Below are 20,856 nucleotides of genomic sequence, written 5' to 3'. Positions count from 1 at the left end.
AGGAAGTGGAGACAGGTAGGGACTGGCAACCGAAGAGGGTGAAGCAGAAACCTTGTCTTGTTAGAAGGGTGGTGGTGAAGCGTGGTCTAGGCTGAGACCTGGGAAGTGGGAGGCAAAGCTGGCCTGGTGGACTGACAGAGGGAGGGTTGGGAGAGGACAGATGGGTCTGAGAGCGACTTGGGGTGGACCTGAGAGGACTCAGAGAGTGACTGGATCGGGAGCAAAGGGGAGAGCCCAGCTGAAGCCTGGGTCAGGCTGGAGTGATGGGACGTGAGGGGAGAAGCTGGAGCTGCAGGTATTAGGGAAGATGGGGCTTCACTTGCACGTGTTGAGTTTGAGAAGCCTAAACATTCTGAGGCAAACTGTTCAGGAGGCAGGACTCAGACCTGAGGCTTACGTTGAAGGCACTGATGGATGTGAACGGGCTGAGCCGGCTGAGGAGAGCTGGGGCCCATGGCAGGATGAGATCTTTTAGGCACAGCCAGAGGCTAGAAAGGCCAAGGGGAGGCAGCCTCACCAGGTGACTGGCCAGCTCTGAGGGCCAGGGTCTAGGAGGGCAGGGACTGTGAGGACATAGGAGGGAGGGTAAGAGGGTAGCAACCTGGGCCTTGTCATTCAGGGAGGCGGGTGGTTAGGGGCGAACATGCCCCTGGTTAGAGGGAAAGGAGGGAACAGAGGGAGTGAGGCCCGATATGGGCAGTGGGTTTGATGGTCATGGCCTATACTTCCCAGTGAAGCCAGAGAGACTTTGAAGAGTGAGGGTGGGGTGCCCCAGCCAGAGGCTAGGGGACCCCTGGGAAGATTTCAGTCCTTCCAGTCTTTGGGAAAATTCCAATTGGAGTCTATAAACAGGAACAACCAATCCTTACTCAGAGATAATGACCCTGACTCAGACCGCATTCCTCCTGGGTCCTCCCAAAGTGAGGCCCATTTTACAAGTGAGCTCATTGCCTTAAATAAGATGGGTGCTGAATGAAGTTCCAGGCCCTGTTCCCCCAGAACTCCATGCCCTCCTGGTCATTCACTGATGCTGATCCTTGACCTCAGAGGTAGGTTCTGTTACTGGCTCCAGGGGGAAAGAATTTGTTCAAAGTTACCCAGTAAGTAGTAAAGCTACTTTAAAATTTTTTATAATATTTATTTATTTTTGAGAGAGAGACAGACTGCGAGCAGGGGAGGGGCAGAGAGAGAGGAAGACACAGAATCCGAAGCAGCTCCAGGCTCTGAGCTGTAAGCCCAGAGCCCGATGCGGGGCTCGAACTTGGGATCGGCGGGATCATGACCTGAGCCGAAGTCGGACATTTAACCAACCGAGCCACCCAGGCACCCCATTAGTAAAGCTACTTTAGACCCAACATCTGTCTGCCACTGTGTAAGGGAGCAGACAGAGGCTCCGAGAAGGAACCTGCCATGGTCACACAGTAATTGGTGGCCATTCAGGCAGGGTTGCTCCACTTTGATGTGATGGGCCAGTCAAGGCCAGTTCTCTGCCTTTTCTGAGGCCTATGAGTCCTAGTCAGAAGAGGGGAGACAGACCCTCAGATGGGCAGTCCACACATTCCAGAGAAATGACACTGTGAAGGTCTAGAGGACAGGTCCTCATCCAGCAAATATTTACTGAGCACCTGCCATGTGCTACACTCTATCTAGGTGTTGGGATACAGAAATAAAATAATTTTTATAACAATTATATATCATATTAAATTTAAACCCACAATTAGATCCCACTGCATACCCACCAGAGTGGCTAAAATTAAAATTTGGCATCACCAAATACTGGCAAGGATACAGAGCTACAGGAGCTCCCACACACAGATGTGTGTACAGCGTTGACAGGAATCTAAAATGGAACCACTACTTTAGAAAAAGATCCAGGGTGTCTGGGTGGCTCAGTCAGTTAAGCACCCGACCTAATTTCAGCTCCGGTCATGATCTCACAGTTTGTGAGTTCAAGCCCCACATCAGGCTCCTCACACTGACAGTGCGGAGCCTGCTTGGGATTCTTGCTCTCTGCCTCTCTCTTTGCCCCTCCTGCACACACACACTCTCTCAAAATAACTAAACTTCAAGGAGAAAAAAAATTAGTAATTTCTTCTAAAACCAAACATACATCTACTCTATAAGCCAGCAATTCCACTCCTAGATATTTGTCCAAGTGAAATAAAATGAGTGTGTCCACACAAAGACCATTACAGGAATGTTCATGGCATCTTTATTTACAATCACCAAAACCTGGACCATCCCGGTGTCCATCAGTAGAAGAATGGATAACCAAACTGTGGTTCACCCATCCAATGGAAGCTCTCTGCAATATAAAGAAATGGTCTACTGATATCTGCAAGAACATGAACTTCAAAATGCTTATATTGAAGTAAAGAAGCCAGAAACAAAAGCACGTACTGTGTGTGGTTCTATTTATATGACGTTCTAGATGAACTCATATTAATCTACGGTGAAAATCTCAGAATGGTGGTTGCCTCTGGAGGTGAGGGTGGATATGGACTGAGAAGGGGCAAGAGGGAACTTTCTAAAGAGGTGATGGTAGTGTTCTGTATCTTGGTAGGAGTTTGGATTACACAGGTGTGTGTACTTGTGAAAATTCATCAGACACACGCTTAACATCTATGCTTAGTTATATGTAAATTTTATCCCTGTAAAAAAATTAAAAACAAATATTGATATGGATATAAAGGGTTTGAGGATAAAGTGAATTGATGTCTGCAACTTACTGGTTTTTTTCCTCTTTTTATTGAGACATAATTGACATATAACATGTTAGTTTTGGGTGTACAACATAATGATTCAATATTTGTATATATTGTGAAATCGCCGCAATAAGTCTGATTAAAAACCATCAGCATACATAGTTACAAATTTTTTTTCTTTTAAGATCTACTCTTTAGCAACATTTAAATATATACTACAACATTACTAATCATAGTCACCATGCTGTACATTACATCCCCTTGACTTATTTATAACTGAAACTTTGTGATTTTTAACCCCTTTCACTCATTTTGCCCCACCCCACTCTCTAGCCTATGGCAACCATCAATCTGTTCTCTGTATCTCTGAGCTTGTTTGTTTTTTAGATTCCACATATCAGTGAGATCATGGCCCATCCATGTTGTCACAAATGGCAAGATTCCATTCTTTATGGATTAATAATATTCCATATCGTGTGTGTGTGTGCATGCACATGTGTGTGTGTGACATTTTCTTTATCCATTCATCTACCAGTGGTCACTTAGATTGTTTCCATATCTTGGCTATTGTAAATAATGCTACAATAAACATAGGGGTGCATATATCTTTTCTAGAGATTTTGTTTCCTTCAGATAAATATTCAGAGGTGGAATTGCTAGATTTCTATCTTTAATTTTTGGAGGAACCTCCATACTGTTTTCCACAGCAGCAGAACAAATTCACATTACCACTGTTAGTGGGTTCCCTTTTCTCCACATCCTTGTCAATACTTGTTATTTCTTGTCATGCTGGTGATAGATAGCCAGGTGTGAGGTGATATCTCATTGTGGTTTTGATTTATATTTCCCGGATGATTAGTAATGTCGAGCATCTTTTCATTTGTTGGCCATCTGTACACCTTCTATGGAAAAATGTCTGTTCAAGTCTTCTAACGATTTTTTAATCAGATTGGTTGGGTTTTTTTGTTTGTTTTGTTTGCTATTGAGTTGTAGGAGTTCTTTATATACTTTGGATATTAACCCCTTATCAAATATATGACTTGCAAATATTTTAATTCATTGTCTTTTCATCGTGTCGGTGGTTTCCTTTGCTGTGCAGAAGCTTTTTAGTTCAATGTGGTCCCACTTGTTTGTTTTTACTATTGTTACCTTTGCTTTTGGTATCAAATCCCCAAATCATCACCAACACCAATGTCAAGGAGCTTACCACGTATGCTTTCTTATAGGAGTTTTATGGTTTCGGGTCTTGCATTCAGTCTTCAATCCATTTTGAGTTAGTTTTCATTATGGTGTAAGTCATGGTCCAATTTCCCCAAAATCATTTACTGAAGAGACTGTCCTTTCTGCCACTGTGTATTCTTGGCTTCTTGGTTATAAATTAATTGATCATATATGCATGGGTTTATTTCTGGGATCTCTATTTTCCACTGATTTTTTTTTAAGTTTATTCTGAGAGAGCAAGCACGTGCATGGGAGGGCAGAGAGAGAGAGTGGGAGAGAGAATCTCAAGTAGGCTCCACACTGGCAGTGCGGAGCCCAATGCAGGGCTTGAACCCACTGAGCCACCCAGGCACCCATGATCTATGTATTTTTATGCTAATGCCATACTATTTTGATTACTATAACTTTGTGATATACCTTGCCTCCAGCTTTGTTCTTTCTCAAGGCTGCTTTGGCTTTTCCAGATAATTTGTGGTTCCATACAAATTTTAGGATCATTTGTTCTATTTCTGTGAAAAATGCCATTGGAATTTTAATAGGGATTGCATTGAATCTGTAGATTGCTTTGGGTATAGAGACATTTTAACAATATTAATTCTTCCAGTTCATGAGTACAGAATATCCATTTATTCATGTCTTCGATTTCTTTCATCAATGTCTTACGGTTTTAGTATACAAGACTTTCCCCTCCTTTGTTAAATGTATTCCTAGGTATCTTATTCATTTTGATGCAATTTTTTTTTTTTTTTTTTTTTTTTTTAGAGAGTAGGGCAGGGGCAGAGGGAGAGAGAGAATCTCAAGTAGGCTCCATGATATCAGGGCACAGCCTAATTTGGGGCTCGATCCCATGACCTCGATCATGACCTGAACCGAAATCAAGAGTCAGATTCAACCAACTAAGCCACACAGGTGCCCCTTATTTTTTTATTTTTTATTTTTTTAGCGAGTGCAGGGGAGTGATGCAATTTTAAATGGTATTTTAATTGCTTTTTTAAAATAATTTTTTAAGCTCATTTATTTATTTTTGAGAGAGACAGAGACAGAGTGAGTGGGGGAGCAGCAGAGAGAGAGAATCCCCATTGTCAGCACAGAGCCCAATGTGGGGCTCAAACCCACAAAACTGTGAGATCATGACCTGAGCTGAAACCGAGTGAGACACTTAACCAACTGAGCCACCCAGGCGTCCCTTAATTTCTCTTTCTGATAGTTCATTATTAGCATATAGAAACACAACAGATTTGGGGCACCTGGGTGCCTCAGTCAGTTTAGTGTGCCACTATCTTGATCTCAGTTTAGGTCTTAATCTCAGCTCAGGTCTTGATCTCAAGGTCATGAATTCAAGCCCTGTGTTGGGCCCCACACTGGGCATGGAGCCTACTTAAAAAAAAAAAAAAACAAAGAAACAAAAAACAGGGTGCTCAGCTGGCTCAGTCAGTTAAGCATCGGACTCTTGACTTTGACTCACGTCATGATCTCAAGGTTCGTTAGATTGAGCCCTGCATCAGAATCTGCGCTGAGTGTGGAGCCTGCTTGGGATTCTCCCTCTCTCTGTCCCTCCCCTGCTTGCTCGCTCACTCTCAAAAATAAATTAATTAAAAAAAAAAAAAACCCAGACTTTTGTACATTGATTTTGTATCTTGCAACTTTACTGAATTTATGAGTTCTAACAGTTTTTTGGTGGAGTCTTTAGGGTTTTCTATATATAATATCCTGTCATCTGCAAACAGCGACAGTTTTACTTCTTCCTTTCCAATTAAAAATTTTTTTAACGTTTATTTGTTATTGAGAGACAGAGAGAAACAGAGATGAGCATGGGAGGAGCAGAGAGAGGAGGAGACACAGAATCTGAAGGAGGCTCCAGGCTCTGAGCTGTTAGCACAGAGCCCAACGCGGGGCTTGAACTCACAAACCCAGTGAGATCCTGACCTGAGCGGAAGTCGGACGCTTAACCGACTGAGCCACCTTCATCTTCCTTTCCAATTTAGATGCCTTTTATTTCTTGCCTAATTGCTCTGGCTAGAATTTCCAAGATGGTGTTGAATAAAAATGGCAAGAGGGGGCATCTTTGTCTTGTTCCTGATCTTAAAGGAAAAGCTTTCAACTTTTTATTGAGTATGTTAGCTGTCGGCTTGTCATACATGTGGCCTTTATTATGTTGGGATAGGTTTCCTCTATACCCACTTTGTTGAGAGTTTTTATCACAAATGGATATTGGAGGGGCAACTGGGTGGCTCAGTTGGTTGAGCATCTCTGACTTCTCTTCACGTCATGATCTTGTGGTTTGTGAGTTCAAGCCCCACATGGGGGCTCACTGCTGTCAGCTTGTCAGCGCAAAGCCTACTTCAGATCTTCTGTTCCCTTCTCTCTGCCCAAGCCCTGCTTGCACTCTCCCAAAATAAAATTTTTTTTTAAGTTAATAAAAATAAATTCATATTGGATTACAATTGAAATGTATAGGGGCACCTGGGTGGCGCAGTCGGTTAAGCGTCCGACTTCAGCCAGGTCACGATCTCGCGGTCCGTGAGTTCGAGCCCCGCGTCAGGCTCTGGGCTGATGGCTCAGAGCCTGGAGCCTGTTTCCGATTCTGTGTCTCCCTCTCTCTCTGCCCCTCCCCCGTTCATGCTCTGTCTCTCTCTGTCCCAAAAATAAATAAACGTTGAAAAAAAAAATTAAAAAAAAAAAAGAAATTATAAAAAAGATTGGGTGGGTGGATGTACAGATGATAAAGCAAATAGGGCAAGCATTAGGTATAGAATGTAACTGGTGTGCATATTGGTGATTGCTGAACAATCATTTCAAGTGTTCTTTATGCCTGAAGATTTTTGTAATGCTTAGAAAAATTACATAGTATATTCGAAGTTGCTAACTATTCTGTCAAAAAAATAAGGCATTGGAGGGAGGATACGGAGTAACCATGGTGGGGACTGCAACATTAAATAAGATCATTCAGGAAAGCCTCCCTGAGGAGACCTGAGAGCCACACAGAGATCTTGAGGAAGAACGCTCCAGGCAAAGGGAAGAGTAAGTACTGAAAGGCCCTGGGGCACAAGTGTGTCTGATTCTGGAAGAGTGAAAAGATCAGTGTAGCTGAAGCCTAGAGGGCAAGGAGTAGATGAGGCCAGGAGAGAGTAGGAGAGAGTAAGAAGCAAGATCTCACAAGCCTCTTGGGCCACTGTTCAGCCTTTGACTTTTGCTCTGAACGTGTGGGGTACAGAATCAGCTGACCCGACTTCCGTGCACAGGAAAGCTGCTGTCAGTGTAGTGGGACCCAAATGAGGCGGGCAAAGCCAAAGCGAGGAGACCAGACGGGAGATGCTGACAGTAGTCAGGCAAGAGATGATGGCAGCTCTGGCCCGAAGGCAGTGGTGGAAGTGGTAAGAATTGGTTAGATTGTCGAGATATTTTGAAATGTGAACCAGCAGGGTTTGGGCATGGACTGGATATGTGGGTGGTGAAGGAAAGAAAGGGGTCCAAGATGACACGGATGGAGACAGGGAAGATTACAACTGGTGCACATTTTAGGGAAAGAGCATGGGTTGATTTGGGGGAAGCTAAATTTCAAATGTCTGCTAGGCTTTCAAGTAGAGACACGGAGTAGACCGGGCCTTGGATTCTGTGGAGATGAGGGAAAGGAGGAACAGTGGGAGAGAAACCAGAGCTGGAGGTGGAGTGTCAGTCCTGCTGACTGGTCAGGTAAGAGCAAGAGTGAGCACAGACCTTGGGATTTGGGGGATGGGCCCTCCCCCACCATAGCCTCAGCCTAGGGCCTAGTGGAGCAAGGAGAGGTGTAACAACTTCCCCCAAGGCCTTGGCCGACCTAATTCTTTCAGCTGCACTTAATGGCTCTGATTATACTCTGGTGCAACTTTGTGTTTGTGAGATTTGTCCATTTTGACACAGCTCTAGATCAAGAGTCAGCAAATTAAAGCCTCAGGCCAAATCTGTTTTAGCAAATAAAGTTTTATTGGGATACAACCATGCCCTTTCGGGGTAAAGGCTGCTTCCACAAGCCAACAGCAACAAAGGAGTAGTTGCAGAGGGCCATATGGCCTGGAAAGCCAAACCTATTTACTGTCTGGCCTTTTAAATTTTTTTTTTCAACGTTTTTTATTTATTTTTGGGACAGAGAGAGACAGAGCATGAACGGGGGAGGGGCAGAGAGAGAGGGAGACACAGAATCGGAAACAGGCTCCAGGCTCCGAGCCATCAGCCCAGAGCCCGACGACGCAGGGCTCGAACTCACAGACCGCGAGATCGTGACCTGGCTGAAGTCGGACGCTTAACCGACTGCGCCACCCAGGCGCCCCTGTCTGGCCTTTTAAAGGGAAAGTTTGCTGAGAGCCCTTCTCTCACCATGTGTTGCTATGTGATAGGAATACCCAACATCTTCAGTAGGACATATAGGTGGTCCCAATTTTTTGCTGTTAGGAAAATGCTCCAATGAACATACTTAACTGTGTTCCCTTGAGCTCACATGGGACACAGCAAGTGGGATTCCTGGTTTGTAGGATATGGGCATCTTCAGTTTGGGTAGATTCTGCCAAATCACTCTTCAGTATGGCTGAAAGGCTTTACGCTCCCTTCAGCAGTGTAGAGAGTTCCCATTTCCCATTTCCCATCTTCCTCTAAAACATGGTATGCTGTGTTGTCAGACTTCATGTTAGTTAGCAGTCTTCTATTGTTTGTGGATTCCTCTGCATCTTCTTGCTGTGAGTGGTAGTTATGCTCCTGCTGCTTCTTGGCCTGGTGTTCTGGCTGGGACCTCAATACAATGTTGCATTATATTCAGTGAATTCATTTCACTGAAATGAATATACCATAGAATTCACCATACCATAGAGTATGGTGTTTTACCATTTAGTATGATGTTTGTTGCAGGTTTGTTTTCGTTTGTTTGGTTGGTCTTGGGGTGGCAGGGAGAACTCCCCTCAAAAACCATCTGGATCAATTTTTTGAGGTATATTGCTACTCACTTTGTCTATTTCTTTTTGAAATAGTTTTGGCAAATTTCTTTTTCTAGAAAATTGTCCATCTTATCTAAGTTTTAAATTTACTGGCATAAAGTTTATAACATTCTTATTTTTATCATTTCTGCTAGAAATGATAGTTCTGTTTGGCACATTAATGTTTATTCTGTGTGTCTTTTCAAAGATCCAGCTTTGCTTTGTGGTCTATCTTAGTATTTTTGTTTTCTATTTCATCAATTTCTGCTCTTCTTTCCACTTTCTTTGGGTTGACACTGTTACTTTTTTTTATAATTTTTTAATACTCTGCTTGTAGATTTTCTGTACTTCTTACCTGCTATAATTAATAAGGCTATAAATCTTCTCCAGGCTGCTTTAGTTGTATTCCCCCAACCCTGAGTTTTTAGGTGTATTCTCATTTTTTTGATCTAAATAGTTTTCATTTCAATAGGATTTCATCTTTGAGTAAAATGTTTTTTAGATGTTTATGTGTCCAAACATTTAGAATTTATTTGGGTCTGGCCTGTGGTCACAGAATATAGTCTTTAGGAAACTATTCGATACCTGTTGAGATTCAAGTTGGGGCCATTTTTTATGTCATTTTTTGGTAAATGTTTCTTGTGTGCTTGAAAGTAGCAATACTGGGTTCAGGGTTCCATCAGGGTTCATTGATCAGGATTATTAATATCTTTCTGTATCTTTTTTTGGCTGTTGGGTCTATCAGTTACTGAAAGAAGTCTTAAATCTCTCACTATGATGGAAGATCTGGCAATTTCTCCTTGTATCTTATCACTTTTGTTTTACACATTCAGCCTTTTAGACCTCTAACTTGTATGTTTTATAAGAATTGTTGTCTTCCTACAAGTTGTACTTTTCATCATTTATTGGTCATCCTCTGGATCTCTAATATTTTTTACCTTAAGGACTTTTCTGTCTGATTTTGCTATAGCTATACCTTCTGGTTAGCTTTTCTCTAGTATACCTTTTCCCATCATTTTACTTTTGGTGCCCTTAAGTTTTAAATGTCCTCTTGTAAACAGCATATAGAGCTGCATTTATTTTTCTTGGCCAGTCTGATCATGTTTTATTTATTTATTTTTAATTTTTTTTATGTTATTTATTTTTTAAATGTTTTTATTTATTTTTGAGACCGAGACCGAGCATGAGCAGGGGAGGGGCAGAGAGAGAGGGAGACACAGAATCCAAAGCAGGCTCCAGGCTCTGAGCTGTCAGCACAGAGCCTGATGCAGGGCTCAAACTCACGGACTGTGAGATCATGACCTGAGCTGAAGCTGGACACTTAACCAACTGAGCCTGCCACCCAGGCGCCCCAATGTTATTTATTTTTGAGACAGAGCATGAACCAGGAGACAGGCAGAGAGAGGGGAAGACACAGAATCTGAAGCAGGAGACAGGCAGAGAGAGGGGAAGACACAGAATCTGAAGCGGGCTCCAGGCTCTGAGCTGTCAGCACAGAGCCCAAGGTGGGGCTCGAACTCAGGGAGTATGAGATCATGACCTGAGCTGAAGTCAGACGCTCAACTGACTGAGCCACCCAGGCGCCCCTGATCATGTTTTTAATAAGTGAATGTAAAACATTGTTACTCATGTTTTACATTTACTCTGGTTTTGCATCATTTATATACCATTCTTTTTTACTTTTTTTTCTCCTTTTCTCTATTGGCAGTTACACTTGCTATTCTTTTAGTGATTCCCTTGTAAGTGTCTGAAATACACACTTCCTGAATTCAAAGCTTTGTAAATTATCAGTATCTTTATCCTGCCCCCCTCAAATATATCAAGCCTCTTAGAACACTTGAACTGATTACTCTCTCCAGTCTTCCGGTTGTGTCCTGTGCTCCTTTTGTAACTCCCCAGATTAATCATCACTGTTCATGTTCCACTGTTTATTTACCTACATGTTTACCAGCTTAGTTGCTCACCATTTTTCTTCTTCTCGTTAGAGTTCTGCAAACTCATTACAAAGTGCCACGATGCTACTTTTATTTATCCTGCTCTGGATTTTATGTAAGGATCCTGGTCTTTAATCAAGTCTGGAAGCTCTTCAAGAACTGCCTCTCCCACTTCTTTTCTCTCCTTTTGGAATTCTGATTGGACCTGCGGGTCTTCTCACTTCCCTATTCCTATCACTTCCCCTTTTAGAAGGTCTATCACCTTGTTTCTCTGGTTGCTTCCTTTCAATCCTCCAGTTGCGTGACTTATCTTCTGCTGTGTCCCATCTACTTTCTTGCCTGATCCTTTCAGATTTGAATTTCAAATAGCTTTTTCAATTCTAGAAATTCCTTTGAAAACCTGTGTGTTCCTTGTTAGCATCTTGTTTTCAAGTTGTAATCCCCCCGACCCTAGCTTTCTTTCTCTAACCATGAGCTCCATGGAGGCGAGGTTTTTGGGTTTACTGCCATCGTCACCTCCAGCGCCTCACACCATCGCTTGAAGGGAACGGCCTCCCAGTGTGCTGTGGGATGACTTAGCACCAGGGGGAACGGAAAATGCTGAGCCCCGGACTGGCCCGCGCGCTTTCCCGCTGTCAGAGCTGCGAGTCAGCTCTCTCAACTCCCGGCAGGCTTGCCAGTCTCTCAGCCCCGGCCTCGGGGAGATGGGCCGGCAGCTCATGACGTCACAGGACTGTGACGCGACCTGGGAGCCCCGCCCCACCCCTCCGCGGTGCTGGCTTGGAGTCCAGCTCTCTGCGCCATGACGTCACAGGCCCAGGCGGGCGGGTTTTGCGTCGGCCCAATGGGAGCAGTGCGCCGGCCTCCCCTTTAAGGAATGTTGTGACCTGACGTCACCCGGGCGAGTTACCTCCCCGAGCCACCGCCGCCAGGCTCAGCTCGAGAACCGGAGCCCTTGAGCGCGAGGCGCGGAGCCCCCGAATCTCAGCCAGAGCCCCCAAGCCGCGCGTCCCGGAGTCCCGGCCTGCGCGCCCCGCCGGGCCCGCGCGATGCCCTCAGACCGGCCTTTCAAGCAGCGGCGGACCTTCGGTGAGGCCCGGCGGGCAGTCTGCGGGTGCGGAGCGGGGACACGGGGTGGGGGGGAGGTGGGAACCACGACTGACCCTGACTGCCGCAGGCGACGTCAGCCCCGTGACGTCAGACTCAGGCTGGACCCCCCGGGGCCGGGAGGCAGGTTCTGGCCTGGGCCGGGGCCTCGCCTCCCAGTCCAGCCGGTGCCAGGCCCTGGGGCCTGACGGCCCCGGGGGCGGGAGCCCGGGGGGCGGGGCCGGCGACGGGCGGGGCAAGCGGGACCTCTTGGCCTTACTGCCTGTCTCCTGTCCGCAGCCGACCGCTGTAAGGAGGTGCAGCAGATCCGCGACCAGCACCCCAGCAAGATCCCGGTGAGTCCCACCGCCCCCTCCCATCCCTGTGGCTCCAGGCCCCGCCCATCTCACGCATCCCCTGCCCCACCCCTAGGTGATCATCGAGCGCTACAAGGGTGAGAAGCAGCTGCCAGTCCTGGACAAGACCAAGTTCCTGGTGCCAGACCATGTCAACATGAGCGAGTTGGTCAAGATCATCCGGTGCGTGGGCAGCAGCAGTCAGAAGGGGCTTGGGGCCTTCTGGAGGAGGGTGGGACTTGGGCCTGGGCTTTGGATCCCAGTCCTAGGTAGGTTGGGAAAGGTCAGGGCTGGGGTCTGTGTCAGGTCAGAGGTGAGTGCCTCCAGAAAGGGCTGGGATGGGGGTGGTCTCAGAATCATTGGGGATGGGGGGGGTGTGGTCAGGGCACCACCCACCCAGGAGCCTGGCCCCTCACAGTTGACATGCCCTTCTGCCACCCCAGGCGCCGCCTGCAGCTGAACCCCACGCAGGCCTTCTTCCTGCTGGTGAACCAGCACAGCATGGTGAGCGTGTCTACGCCCATCGCCGACATCTACGAGCAGGAGAAGGATGACGATGGCTTCCTCTACATGGTCTACGCCTCCCAGGAAACCTTCGGCTTCTGAAGCAGCAGTAGGGGGGGGGGAGGGGTTGGCCTGGGAATGGCGGGGGGGGGGGGGGGGGGGGCCTGTCAGGCTCTACCCAGGGAGCTCCTGGCTCCTGAACTTAACGGTCCCTGCCCTGGGTGGGCTGGGCAGGGATGCTGCCTCCTAGCCAGGGCACACCAACCACACCTACTCTGCCCGTGGGTGGGTCCTGGGCCAGTCATTGTTAGGGTTACCCCTCTGGGTGCTGGCTGGGATGCGGGAGGATAGGGAAGAGCTCCCAGCACCCCTGCTCCGTGTGGTTTGTCTTTTTCTTTTTTTAGGCCCCTGCCCATCTGCCCCTCCCTCACCTGAGGCGCTGCCCCCCTGCCTGGACCTGCCCACCCCTGAAAGACTGGCCCCTGGCTCACCTGGTCTTGACAAGGTGTACGGATCTGTGGTCATTGTCCCTCTGCAGAATAAAGATTGCTCAGGCCCGCCTGGCCCTTTGCCTCCAGCTGCTTGGGGAATGGGGGGGGTGGGAGCTGCTGGGGGGTGGGGTGGGAGTAGGCTGCCCTACACCAGTCTCAGCTGGCCAGGGTGCAAACTTGTGTGTTGTGGACTTGGGGCTCATTCTAGAAACCCACACCAGTGTGTAGTATACCACGGTGGTGTTAGGGGCCAAGCCCACCCCTTCCAGGAGTGCATTGTGGGCCCAGGATCGATTTCTTTGTAACAAAAAACCATTTATTAAGTAGTCACAACCTAACAAACCCTGCTCACCTGTTTCTTCCCCTTTCGAGCCTCGGAGGGGGCTCCCCGGTGTGCAGAACCACAAAGTGGGGGTCCAAGTGGAGGAGCTCCTGGCTATTCCCCATTGGCCTTGCTGCCAGCCATGGCTCCTCTCTGGTGCCAGAGATTTGTAACCCTGGACTCGAACCTCATCTGCCGGAGGCCTCCTCTGCTGGCAACTCTGGCTAGGGGGCTTGGCCCAGCTTCTGGCCCTTCCACCCCCTGAAGTCCATGCAGCCCTGTGCCCAGCCAGGCCTACTTGAGCACAAGCATGGCCTCTGTGCCGTCCTTGGCAGTCAAGTAGAGACCATGTGTGAGGTAGTACTCCCGCCGCAGGAAGGCATAGAAGTAATCAGAGATGAGCAGGATCTGGGGGGAGAGAGAAGGTATGAGAAGCTCTGAGGAACCTACCCCTGAGCCTTGGGTCTCTGAGAGGGTAGGCAGGTGTTGGGGTGACCCTGCCCAGGGACTCCTACCTCAGGGCCTACAACTGACCCCACAAGGTCTTGCATTGCCCCTCTCCACCCCTGTGCCCCTGTATTGCCCCTCTCCACCCCTGTGGGGTTCACACCACCTTCCCAGGCCCTGGCCTCTGCACTCCAGAATGTACCTCTGCAGCCAGTGGCCCTTCCAACCTCACCTCTTGGGTGCCCACAGGCTCCTCCATGGTACAGCTGAGCCCCCGGTCAAAGCTGCTGCTCCCATGGTGAACCCATGCCCCCATCTTCCCTCCAGGTTCTTAGGCCACAGAATAACCTGATACTTCTCCTGGACACAAGGCCACTAAGTCCTGGCAGTTTTATCTCCCAAACTCAGATCCACCCATTTCTACCTGTTCTTACAGCTAACACCCTGGACAAAGCCACTGTCATCGAAACAACATCAATCTCTGCTCTGGGCTCCTCGGTCTCAGGCCTCCCGCACCCCTGACCCCACCAGTCCATTCTCTCTCGCAGCCAGAGGTTGCTTCTCAAAATAAATCTAGGCCTATTACTTCCCAGCTAAAAGTCCTCCAAAGGCTTCCTAGGGCTCCTAGGATGAAGATCAGACTCTTTTGGGGCTCTGAGGCCTTGTACCTGGTCCCTGCCCCATGTGCATGCCTCACCCTCTCGCCTGCTCCACCTCACTCAGCTCCAGCCACACTGGCTTCTTTCCTTTTGCTGCAGGATCTCTGCTGTTTCCTCTGCCTGCAATGTTCTCTTCCCTTTCATCCAGCCAACATCTGCTTACCCTTCAGGTCTCAGGAAAGGTCACTTCCTTAGAGAAGCCCTCCCACATTCCCAGATTGGGTCTTGGCCCCATTAACCTCTACTTGGTAACACAAACTCATCCAAATTGCAGTTTTTCTTTCATCTGTGTGACTGCCTGATGATTGTGCCTCCTCCCCTGGACTGGGCAGGGTCCCCGAGGCGTTCTGCCACCATGGTATCCGTGACCAGCTCAGTCGGCCTTTCCTGGATAGGCCACAGAATCCAAAGGGCCCCAGGAGCTCAGTACTATCCCCCTCACAGAAGCCCAGAGAGGAATAAGGACTTGTGCTGTTTTACAATCCCATTCATCCCAAGACTCCCAGTGCCTGGGGCAGGAGGGGCAGAGCCCTGCTGCATGGCAGGATGTGGGGAGAGGGGCTCACAGCCCCATTTCTCAGCCACTTAGAGGCCTCTTAGACCATTAGTATCAACCACCTTGTTGGCATAGATGGGAAGATGGAAGCCCAGTGGAGGAGTGGAGGGGGAACACCCGGCTAGGGTCTTAGAGCAGGTCAGAGGTTGAGCTGAGCCTGGGATCTTGGCCTCTGACCTCCGGAGACCCCTGTCCTGGACAGCTTCATACTGTGGGCAGGAAGGAGAACACAGAGGGGCCTGAAGGAAAAGCTGAGGACCTACACCAGAGGAAACTGAGGCACAAAAGGTTCAATAGTTGGCCTGAGACTACACATGAGAGCTGGCCTAGTGGCCGTGACCCTGCAGCAAGGTGATATACCTGGGGCCCAGTCTGCCACAGGGCAGAGAACTAGCAGCTGAGGGTATCCGTGGAGCTGACAGTCCAGGGAGCCCCCAAGGCTTTGCCCCACAGCTGCCCGTGCCGGGCAGTTACCACAGCAAAGGCTGACCTCACATCCTGCAGCCCCTTTCTCACCTAGGCCCAAGGTGTCTGGTCTGGAGCTGTGGCTAAGCTGGGACCCAGATGTGATGAGGATCATATGCAAAGTCACAATTCACAATAAAACAAATGAACCAACTCCAGTGTCACACAAAATCAGCAGCACGAGGATTAGAAAGTCAAAATACAAGGTATTAGGTTGAACCATATGAAATGGCCATTTTGCAGATCAAAAATGGTTGCATATTGGAAAGTTCATATAGTTCAATTTAATATAAAATGGGGGAAAAAAACCACAGTATGTATGTTATTTACAAGTAACAAAACAAATAAGCCCTTAGGGAACCATTCTTTTTCCTTATAATCCTTAACATTGTAAATTATGTATATGTATTATATTGATTAAAGAAATAAATTAAAAGCAACCAGCTCATACATGACTGAATAAATAAATGAGAGAGAATTGCTTTTGGAACCGTTACAGAAGAATTCCAAATAACATACCTCACCCAGGAGGTGGAGCTTAGTTCTTCCTACTCCCCACCCTCTGCCCCCAAGGGTGGGCTAGGAGAGGTAACTTACTTCCAAAGAACAGAGCAGGGAAAGAGAAAATAGTAATTCTATCCTGAAGAAGCCCCGCAAACACTGTCTTGAACAAATGAAGGGTAACATCATCATGAAATCAGGTGGCTAGCATGTACCGACTGAGCATTCCAAAAATCCAAACCCCCAACTTACAAAAAGAAAAGCGTAAGAAGTCCAAAATGGGGACACTCTGTAAGATACTTGGCCAGTGCTCCTCAAGACTGTCCAGGTCATGAGAAATTAGGAAAGACTGAGAAAGCAGGCAGAGGACATGGGGGAGACAGGACACTTAAATGTAATGTAGTTCCCTGGCTTAGATCATGGGTGTGGAGCATATGGGAACTTTCTATATCTAAAGTTATTCTGGAATTTAAAAGTTTATTTTAAAAAAGCAATGTGTTATTATCTGCAGCTATATAAATGAATCTCAAAAATATTTTGCTGCTGGGGTACCTGGGTGGCTGAATCAGTTAAGTGTCCAACTCTTGATTTCAGCTCAGGTCATGATCTCACAGTTCATGGGACTGAGCCCCACATTGGGCTCTGAGCTGACAGCATGGAACCTGCTTAGGATTTTCTCTCTCCCTCTCTCTCTTTCCTTTCCCCACTCACGCTTGTGTGTGCATGTTCTCTCTCAAAATAAATAAATTTAAAATTTTTGCTGAATGAAAGGCAGCTTCAGAAAATGTACATGTTATAGGTACTGAGGAGGGCACCTTTTGGGATGAGCACTGGGTGTTGTATGGAAACCAATTTGACAATAAACTTCATATATTGAAAAAATAAAAAAATTATAAAAAAAAGAAAAAAAAAGAAAATGTACATGTTAAGATTTGTGTTTTTCACCTTATATAAATTTCATATAAGAAAAATGTAAGTAAGTTTTGAGCTCTGGTTAATAATATACATGCTAAGATATTTAGCAGGCAATATAGTGATATCTATAATTTGTGGGTTTTTTTTAAATTTTATTTAAATCCAAATTAGTTAACATATAGTGTAATAATGATTAAAATAAGGGATTGAGGGATGGATAATTTGTGATCACAAAAGTATAGTAAAATGTTAACGGTAGAGTCTAGGTGGTAGGTATATGGGCGTTCAATGTTAAATCTTTCAACTTTGCTGTGTCTGTGAAAATTTTCATGATAAAGTGTAAGGGGAGGGTGGTATGGAGGGAAGAGTCCTGTGTGCCGGCTTGATCTGTCTGGAACCAAAGGTCAGTGTTCCCGATTGGGTGACCTGACCCTGGCCTATGGGGAAGGCATCCTGGGGACACCAGGCTGGCCTGGAGGCTCGGCTCTTTGAGACACCCCTAGCTAGTAACAGGCTGGCCAAGACAACCTCCCTCTTCTGACCTTGGGGCTTTCCATTTGGGCTAAGGAGCAGGGATTTCAGGCCCTGGGATTCAAGCAACACAGCAGCTACAGATCCAGAGCCCCTCTGCCCAGTCTAGGTGGGGGAAGTTGGGCAAGGAGCAATGGAAAGAGCATGGACAAGTTAGTGGTTGTGTGACCCTATGTAAGTCACTTTCCCAAATCTAAGCTGCATTTTCCTCATCTGTAAAGTGAGTGATAAAACTAGTTTACTCACAACGGTGGCTCCCCCAGTCTTTGCTCTGTCCCTGTGTGTTTTCAGAGACCTGAAGAACAGCCCATTCTTTATTTTTATTTATTTTTTATTTTAAGAAGACTCCATGCCCAATGTGGGGCTCGAATACATGACCCTGAGATCTAGGGTCACATGCTGTACTGACTGAGCTGGCCAGGCACCTGAGAAGCCCATTCTTTAAAGTGGCCCTTAAGAACTGTGGCTTGGGGCGCCTGGGTGGCGCAGTCGGTTAAGCGTCCGACTTCAGCCAGGTCACGATCTTGCGGTCCGTGAGTTCGAGCTCCGCATCAGGCTCTGGGCTGATGGCTCGGAGCCTAGAGCCTGTTTCCGATTCTGTGTCTCCCTCTCTCTCTGCCCCTCCCCCGTTCATGCTCTGTCTCTCTCTGTCCCTCCCCCGTTCATGCTCTGTCTCTCTCTGTCCCAAAAATAAATAAAAAACATTGAAAAAAAAATTAAAAAAAAAAAAAAAGAGCTGTGGCTGGACTCCTTAGCTTCTCTCTTGCCATCAACCAAGTCCTGCCAATCACCTTCCTCAGACTTCCAACTCAGCCTCCTTTTATCCCTCCCACTGCCACCTCTTTCTAGAAGGCCTACTGCATCCTCCTGGCCCCTGAGGGATCTCTCTCAGGTTCTCAGTGTCTGTCTGTCTGTCTGTCTCTCTCCCTCTCTCTCACACACACACACACACACACACACGAACGAACCCTTCACTTGTCTGCTCAGAAGCCCCCAGTGCCCCACTCTGCCCCACACCACACCCACATGGCCAAGGAGCCCTGAACACAGCCTGGTCCTGAAAACACTTTGTGGCCACACCTCACTGCCTCAGCTGGAATGGCTCTTCCCACAAAGGGCTCCTGCTTATCCCTAGAGAGGAATCATCTGCATCTCCTGCCCCAGATTCTTCCCTAACCCCATGCTCAGTTATGTGATCCCTGGGATGAAGTCACTTCCTGTTGGCCTCCCAACCAGATGGGATGGCATCTGCTCCAGCTCTGTGACCCCAGACCTAGGAAAGGGCTGGCACTCTGGGAGTGCTTTGCTGGTCCCCTCCCCCTTGTGAGGGCTCAGTCAGACCACATTTCTCTCACTGGCAGCCATGACGGTTCCAGCACTATCTTTTGGGCCATGATGAAGATTTAATGAGGTAGCTGATAAAAGGATGGCCAGTGACAGGGAGAGGCACTTCACAAGTGGAATAAAATGGTTAGAACATGCTCCATTACAGGGTGGGGAAGTGGAGAGACAGGGAAACCAACAACTTCTGGGTAGCTGCTCCGGACCAGGCTCTTTAATTAAAAAAATCATTAGAGGGTTGGGGGATGGGCAAAATGGGTGAAGGGGAGTGGGAAGTACAGGCTTCCCATCATGGAATGAAAAGTCACAGGAATGAAAGGTACAGCACAGGGACCAGTCAATGGCACTGTAATAGCGCTGTATGGGGACAGATGGCAGTTACACTTCTAGGCACAGCATAAGTGAGCTGTCCAATCACTAGGCTGTACACCTGAAACCAATGTAACATTGTGTGTCAACTAGACTTGAATTTAAAAAAAGCACATCACTGAATTTTCACAACATTCCGGGGTAGGGTTTATAAGCCCCACTCAGAGATGAGCAAACTCCAAGCTCAAGGGTCTTGCCCAGGGTCACATGGGAGTAAGGGAAGCATTTGGGCTGCAATGCCAGTCCTGCCTGAGACCCAAGCCCTACTTCTTCCCATCCTCCCCACAGCCCCTCCCAGTTAAGGATTCTGGGGAGCAAAAGGTCTGTACCTGGGTCCTGTTATGGGCCCATGCTGGCCCTTGGTCTACACTAACACCCCTGATGAGGCTGTGCTCCTAGGCCCCAGTCCTGACACTTAGCCAGGAAGAGAGTTTTTTGGGAAAAGGCAAAATAAGTATCAGACACATCCGAGCCAGTGAAGGCTGTTACCTCGGTGTGTCTAGAAGCTGTGGGGCTCACAAGAGCAGCCTCGGCCAACACTGGCACCTAGGCTGCCACTTCCCAGAGAAGCAGCTGCTGTCACCCCAGGCATGTCGCAGTTCCCCAGGTCTACTGCTTGGGCTGGAGATGCTGACACTGGACAGCTAACCTGCACCTGCGGGAGCTCACGTGGTTGTTTCCATCAACAATCAAAGCACAGCATCCTCTGCCCACGCTGCCTGGGGTCCAGGAACGTGGGAGCCAGAGGGGCCGACGGCTGACTCGTGGAGCTGGACGGGGCTTTGGCGTGACCCAACCCAGGCCTGAGTGGACACATGTGGGAGATGATGGCGGAGAACCGAGCTCCACCCTCTATCTCTAAAGATGCAAAGTAACAGGAAAGTCACTATACCTCCGTCTTGGGGTCTGGAAGGCCACAGTGTAAGACCAAAGCCGGTGTGATGGCAATTGTCATCCAGGTGGCTCTTTTCAATTCACAAAAGCTTTCCCCACCCAACTCTGTACTGAGTCCTCACAGCCACCCTTCTTGTAGGCAGAGAAACGGAGGCCGCTATCACCTCTCACCAGATTTAAACAGCCTCCCTGGGCTCCAGATTCCAGCTCACAACCCTCACCTCTCCCCCTCCTGGCATGGTGAGGTTTTCCAAGCAAAGATGGGATCACAGTTATCCTCAGCCTAAAACCACAGACTCAGCCCAGTACTCAGCATGCTAGGGCTCCCACCCTCTGGCAGGGCACGCCAGCCCCGCAGAACTGCCTTCCACACTCCCTCACTCATGCTCTCTTCCTCCCAGGTCTCACCACCCAGAGCCAGGTTTGCATCTACCCACCCCGGGGATGCCATGTACAGGCTGCCTCCCCACAGAAGCTTCCTTACCCGCCTCAGCTCTGAGCTCCCCAGCCTCTTTAAACCATCCACAGCACCACCCGGCTGCCCTGACCCTGACCGGTTCCTTTTCTTTCTCTCCCACAGACCTTGGGCTCCGAGGAGGCAGGGCTGTGTCTCATT

General features: G+C 47.9%; 2 protein-coding genes across 3 annotated transcripts in view; one reads left to right on the top strand and one right to left on the bottom strand.

Moving 5' to 3' along the window:
* Positions 1 to 11,638: 11,638 nt before the first annotated feature.
* On the top strand, positions 11,639 to 13,314 carry MAP1LC3A (microtubule associated protein 1 light chain 3 alpha). The gene is made up of 5 exons (XM_003983595.5): positions 11,639 to 11,892; positions 12,190 to 12,245; positions 12,322 to 12,428; positions 12,689 to 12,858; positions 13,154 to 13,314. The coding sequence occupies exons 1-4, from the start codon at positions 11,853 to 11,855 to the stop codon at positions 12,849 to 12,851; spliced, it is 366 nt and encodes a 121-aa protein (XP_003983644.1). The 5' UTR covers positions 11,639 to 11,852; the 3' UTR covers positions 12,852 to 12,858; positions 13,154 to 13,314.
* A 220-nt stretch (positions 13,315 to 13,534) lies between these two features.
* The window catches only part of PIGU (phosphatidylinositol glycan anchor biosynthesis class U), an 83,609-nt gene continuing 76,287 nt past the window's right edge, over positions 13,535 to 20,856 (bottom strand). For both annotated transcript variants that reach the window (XM_003983593.6, XM_019826620.3), the window contains one exon: positions 13,535 to 13,970. In XM_003983593.6, coding sequence (XP_003983642.3) covers positions 13,857 to 13,970 — 114 coding nt within the window. In that variant the 3' untranslated portion in view covers positions 13,535 to 13,856. The remainder of the gene's footprint in view (positions 13,971 to 20,856) is intronic.

The sequence above is a fragment of the Felis catus genome, chromosome A3 (assembly GCF_018350175.1).
Source record: "Felis catus isolate Fca126 chromosome A3, F.catus_Fca126_mat1.0, whole genome shotgun sequence".
In the NCBI taxonomy this organism is placed as follows: domain Eukaryota; kingdom Metazoa; phylum Chordata; class Mammalia; order Carnivora; family Felidae; genus Felis; species Felis catus.
Note: the sequence above shows the minus strand (reverse complement) of the source record. Positions and strands in the feature narration are given on the sequence as shown.

What these genes read in the sequence shown, in the direction of transcription:
- MAP1LC3A (XM_003983595.5), top strand. Translation starts at nt 11,853, where the DNA reads ATGCCCTCAGACCGGCCTTTCAAGCAGCGGCGGACCTTCG. An exon ending in AGCACCCCAGCAAGATCCCG is followed by an intron (nt 12,246 to 12,321) that starts GTGAGTCCCACC and finishes CCCCACCCCTAG; the next exon opens with GTGATCATCGAGCGCTACAA. An exon ending in GAGTTGGTCAAGATCATCCG is followed by an intron (nt 12,429 to 12,688) that starts GTGCGTGGGCAG and finishes CTGCCACCCCAG; the next exon opens with GCGCCGCCTGCAGCTGAACC.